Raw genomic sequence first — 6,073 nt, 5'->3', positions numbered from 1 at the left:
TTGCCATGATGACAGCTTTGCACACTCTTGGCATTTTTGACTGGTACATGTTTGGTTTAAATGTGTATGTAAATAATGTGCATTATCTAATATCTAAGGGATCCATTTGAAAAAAAATGATTTTTTAAAAAAGCATAAAGAAACGATCTATGAAGATATGAGAGGTCAATGTTGTAGATTTTCTCTGAATCAATTTATTTATGGTTTAATTAATCTCATTGTCATCCCCCTATGCCCATTTACACTAAACTTCTTTGCTCCTACTACCGCTCTCAGGTACTTGCTAATACACTTACTAAGAGCTGTTAAGATTAATGCTAGTTGCATGGAAAGAGGCTGAAGCCACGGAACCAGAGCATAGCTGAAGTATATCAGCATCGCTCACCTTTTACATCCATTTCAATTATCTTATTTTGTATTTTTGTGAGAAATAATGAATTACAATGTGCATGTTATATCAGAGGCAATACTTGGCTCCTTATGACTTGAAATAGGATACAAGAGACTGCACAAGTGAGGTTAAATAATATAGAAATCATACTGTGTCCTGTACAATAACATAGGTTAAAAAAAATATGTTTTGCTCAGTTTTGGCGAAGGCTGTTTTTGTCCCACAGCTTGTAAGTACTTAAAGGTAGATATGACGTAGGTGCACAAGTAAACCAGAGCCAATATCCACAACAACTAAGAGCATTAAAGAGTGAGGGTAAACTTCTGCTGTTTGGATCCCGTACCTACCATGCTCAAACAGCTTGACTTGAACCCATGCGCAGATACTGTGTGGGAGTGAAGTCTTGCATCTCACTCATCGCAATATCTGCAATGCTGCTCGTGGCAATGTAATTTAGCTGATTCTACCTTTAATGCACACAAGCGTAGGCTTATGCAACAAAGAGTTTATGGGTTTGTAGTGTGTGTGTGACTGGAACAATTTGCAGTAAAATGTGTGTAAAATTAAACGCTAACCCTTATGAGACTATTTTAGTGCAATTTAGTAAACTGTTTCATTTAGGAAAGAAAAACCTTTTGCCTCTTGTCTTTGAATTGATATTCAGTCCAAGGTCTCAATCCAGGCAAGTTTCCACTCAAATTAGAGAACCACTATCTCCCTTAAGACCTTTGTGATGTTTACGAGTCAACTTTTCTATGTTGTTGACAAATGGCTGTCTTTACTAGAGTGAATGAGTGCGAAATAATCATACAAATAGATCAGTCATTCAAGCATCCTCAATTGATGAAACTGTCACATTTGTACTTCACTGAGTCATACCAAAGTTTTGATGTGGGACAATATTGATAATGTGTAACAATAATACTACTGTAGTTACAATAACAACAATATTTGATCATCTTGCAATCCAGCATACATTTTCAACATAATTTTGCTCTACTATATTATGGCTGTGAGTCTGCCATCTCAATAGTATCCAGAGACCCCCCCCCCCCCCCCCTGTAACCTGTCCTCTCCTCGCCGATCCTGTCTTCCTTTCTATGAAACAAACTGTAAATGCATTTGTCATATGTTTCATGCGTGGATTGTGTGTTGTATTGACTCCAGGCTTGCAAAAAAAGGACAAAATCTGAAACCTGTATTTTATCTGCATTAGTTCTAGGCCTGCTTGTGAATGAATGTGTCACTTTCTTTAATAAAAAGCAATATGCAGTACAACTGAACAGCATTTCAAACAGTAGAGCTTGCTGACAGTAGATCTACTATATAAAGGGTGTCGGGTATAAAAAGAGGGAATAATCATGTTCAACTGATTTGTTAGGTTACATAAAGCCATTACTTTCAAAAAAACATTTACACAAATATACGTGGTTTTAGAACTCTTGTAAAATTGGTGGATTTATAGTGAGAAATGTTGTTAGGATCTTGGATGTCACCAAAGCTTGGGAGAAAAAGAAACATTTGACTTGAGTGTAAATTTAGAAGAGTACAATAAGAGTATTTGAGATTATGTTTTTATTTCATTGATTTGCTATGAAGGCAACCTTCAAGGCATCCAATAAGGTTTGCGCTGTCAGGAAGGTATTGCAATTTTTCAAAAGACCCAAAGTGTTGCTTGTTTTTGGAATTTATTTCATAGTTTTTTTTAAATGTTTTTTTAAATTTTATTTTTGTGCATCCACCGAATACTGTTCTGCAAAGTACTGTTGACTTGGTTTACATAGATTTTTACTTTGCATTTCTATTGTGGGAATACAACAACTAATGTTATAACAATAAGGGAATATGGTGTCAAAATGTTAAAATGTGAACATTACCAAATCTGCTGTACATGTTGTGGAATTCAATGACAAAAATAAAAGTTTGGCCTGTTGCAATATTGCAGTTTTCCTCATTGATGTATGTTCACCACTATCATTATGTAGTGTGCGTCTCACATAAAAATACAGAAGACACACACTCACAAACACAGCAGTTGCACCATCTCATTTGGCTCGTAACATTGCTTCCAGGAGCCTGCCAGCCCCTGCAACATCACATATTTTATAGCCCTGGTACTGATGCTGCAAATTCAAAGCAAGCTGGGACCATTTGTTATTCACTGTCTTATAGGTGTCTGGCTCATAGGTGCCTACGCTACGGTATCTATAGAGTGGTCTCTGAGGCTGCATTCAAAGGCTTGGACCATCTGTTTCATAGGTGTCTGGCTGTCTACACTAAGGTGTTTATACCTGAGATGACCTTGTCATAAAATTATCCATGAAGCATTATTACAGGTTTGATTTACAAAAACAACACCAATAGATCAACTGTGCTACCACAACTTGGTCCTATGCAAACAGATTCATACTGTATAAAGTAACTAAAAGTAATCTTCATTTTTGTTTTGGACTAAATGATCATACGTAGACCTACCAGCATAGCCGGCACTCAATCGAACAAAGAAATTGTGTTGATACAACTAATTAGATGACATTTCGTATACTCAATCAATACATGAACTCATCTACAGCACAGGAGTCTAATTTCTGCAATAGGCCTATCGTATTACACCAGCAGAGGGCACAACACACCATGTTGATACACAATTCACTGACATATCACAGCAAACGGACTTCCTGCGAGGAATGGATACGTTTGTATCCAATATGCTAAATGCTACAATGCCACGATGGACTCCATTCTCCGGACGTGATGCCAGAGTTAGGAGTCAATTTAGGCCTAATAAAGTTGGCTAATATGCTAACTTTTAAAATTCACATAAATAAGTGGAAAAGTGTCCCATGGGCATATTGTACTAAAAGGTGTATTTATATCAAATAAATTGTAATGCTGGGTTGGACCCAAGTTATAATTTATTGGACTTTCCAAATATGTATTGAGCAATATCCTTGTGTGCCCCACCCAATCATTTAGCCTATTGTGAAAACGCAACTAGTATAAAGGCTTACTGTCGCTTGTGAAGACATTGGTGTGTAGGATCTTGTTTTGTTGCTTCTAAATTAATCAGAAAACTGAACCAACAGACAGCAAAACATGTGCCGTGTATTATCAAGCAAGGTTTATTTGATAACTGAATCCAAGTAAAATAGGAATGTGAAGGGAAATATTCAGTGCAACAAAAAGGTGACAACAGTTTCACATTAAGATAACACTGAAATAAGACACTGGAGCATTGAATATAAAATGTACAAGTGCTTGCTTGTAAACGTTAAAAGGGGTAAGAAATGACGTGCACCCAATGACACCCTCTTAGGTAACATTCGAGTTTGTCAATAAACATGCAAATATTTATTTATTCAGTATAAGGCTATGATATAGTAATACAATAATGATGAACTGGTTTGATCCAGTCTTACACCCATGAGAAAGAATGTGTAAACAGAAAATGTACATTAGTGAAGTCCTTTTAGTCTGTAAAGTCGATGGCTCTACGTGCATAATTGAGATATTTGAGAGCCAACAAGAGAACAGATATTGAGCTTATTTATGCTGGTTGACCAATGTCGTCCTGCGATTAGTACACTTGAACTTGATGTGGCAACAATTGGCATCCGCTGTTCACATGATTCAAAACATTTTGTTTTAGCTGAGCCACTTGATCCCGGAGTACACTTGCCGTTGAGGCCAGGTCAGTGTTTTGAGTTTTTAGGTTATTGACTTTGTCTTCGAGTCTGGATATCCTCTCCAGTTTCCTCTTTCGGCACTTGGACGCAGCAATTCTATTCCGCAGCTTTTTCCTCTCGGCTTTAATGCGCTCCTGTGTGTCCATGTTGATAGGCGACAGTGGTGGACTGTCGCCGAAGCTGTGCAAGTCAGGGACTGTCTGCGGCTCATCCTTCAAGGATTGCAGCCGGGAATGTGCTTGTTGCTGCTGTGTGCCACCTAAATGGTGAGAGGGAGGAGGTGGGAAGGGTACAGTGTCTGTGGAGTAATTGACAGTGGTGCCCAAAGGTCCATTACCATAACTGTTCAAGTTCGTATAGACGGGTAAGTCCATGTGTACAGTGACAGGAGCCACGTTGGTACTTAGGTCGAGACTGTTCGTTTGAGCGCAAGTCCCCCCGTTCAGCTGGTTCTGTTTGTGTAAGTCCTCCAGAGCCTTGACGAATCCCTCGGCAAACTCCTGTTCGTCAGTTACTGACTTGGGGTAGAGGAACTGAGAGGTCGGTGTTGTTACGACCATTCCGTTGGACTGAATGAGGAGTCTCTCCAGCTCCGGGGAAGCCAGTTTCAGCAGCCCAAGGTCCGGGGAGTTGAGAATGCTCTCGGCGTCGCGGAGATGGGGCTTTAGATTAGTGGCATCTACAAGGTTTAAATGAATGTCATTCTTCATCATATTTTGGTAAAAGACAAATTCTTAGATGACAGCAGCTGTAAAAAGTCAGCAGAGCCTTACGACAGAAAGAGGGGTTCCCATAACCTCTCAGTTGCTGAAGAGGAAACGATGCGTAATTTGCATAACATTAAATCAAATGCTCTTTTAAAGTTGCCCTACCCCTTCTCCAAGTTCAGGGTATAAATCACCTTTTGCCTAAAAAATGTTGTCGTTTTTTGTTTTTCCTTGTTAATAAACAATTGATAAGAAACAGTCGATGGTTAATCTCCCGACTAGAGGGGTAGAAGTTCCAATGTGTGCGCTCGCATGCTGCCGCTACCTTTTCTATCCTCGTAAATTCCATTATGTCACTTCAGAGCGCGCAGATTGGACAGAAATCGCGTTTTTTCCGTATTTTATTTGAATAAGGGGACGTACTAGCCCCATTGCCATGGAGAAGGCGGGTAAACTGCAAACACTGCGGTGCATTGTGGTTTGATGTCATAGCAAATCTTGGATGGAGGCGTGGGGGTTGGTCAAGGCTTGTTTTCTTCCCTGTTCTATTGCTTTTGCACAGTAAAACAAGTCATTGAGTTCTGTTTGACAAATGTTTTTGCACTAAATACCCTATAACGTTATTTTTTACCTTGTCCAAAAAGTGTGGTGAAAGAAGAAAATAGCAAATGGAGAAGATACTAGGACTAAGAGTGTGGATTTTAGAATGAGCTTTATAAAAAACACATGATATATAATGACTATCAGTGTATTCAAGGTCACACTATTTTCACTAACTGATTGACACAGTAAAGGCATATACAATGTTATAAGGTAAGAGTGACCTACTCTTATTTTCAAGTTTCAAAGTTTATTCACCACAGGGCTGATTCTGACCCGAGTTAAGTGCAAGTAAATGAAACGTAATTCCCTTTTCATGCACCTCTCTCTCTAGGCGTATTCTGACCTTTAACTTAAACATGAGAATAGCATGCTATTCAACCGCTATTCGTTTGGGGTGGAGATTTAATAAATGAAGGTGTGGCGGAGGTGTGTCTACAGATACTTCGTATTCTGACCTTGACTTAATTCCCTATTAATTCCACCACCTTTACGCACAAAGAAAACATTAATAAGGTCTAGCGAACTTACCGGTTCCAAGTGGAAAAAGCATTACTAAATTTTTTTAGATTGAAATAACACCGTTCTCCATGCACTGTAATTTACAACTTAATGAGAGCTATTGATAAGAGATAGGTAAATTAGTAATCCGTTTGGATACTCATCCAAACGGATTAAATATACATTGT

General features: G+C 38.6%; 1 protein-coding gene across 1 annotated transcript; it reads right to left on the bottom strand.

Annotated features, from left to right (window-relative positions):
- Positions 1-3,490: 3,490 nt before the first annotated feature.
- LOC111976133 (transcription factor JunD-like) lies at positions 3,491-5,186 on the bottom strand. The gene has a single exon (XM_024004891.1). It carries the CDS (start codon positions 4,788-4,790, stop codon positions 3,969-3,971), a length of 822 nt encoding a protein of 273 aa, XP_023860659.1. The 5' UTR covers positions 4,791-5,186; the 3' UTR covers positions 3,491-3,968.
- Positions 5,187-6,073: the final 887 nt, after the last annotated feature.

The sequence above is a fragment of the Salvelinus sp. IW2-2015 genome, linkage group LG16 (genome assembly GCF_002910315.2).
Source record: "Salvelinus sp. IW2-2015 linkage group LG16, ASM291031v2, whole genome shotgun sequence".
In the NCBI taxonomy this organism is placed as follows: domain Eukaryota; kingdom Metazoa; phylum Chordata; class Actinopteri; order Salmoniformes; family Salmonidae; genus Salvelinus; species Salvelinus sp. IW2-2015.
Note: the sequence above shows the minus strand (reverse complement) of the source record. Positions and strands in the feature narration are given on the sequence as shown.

What these genes read in the sequence shown, in the direction of transcription:
- LOC111976133 (XM_024004891.1), bottom strand. Translation starts at nt 4,790, where the DNA reads ATGATGAAGAATGACATTCATTTAAACCTTGTAGATGCCACTAATCTA.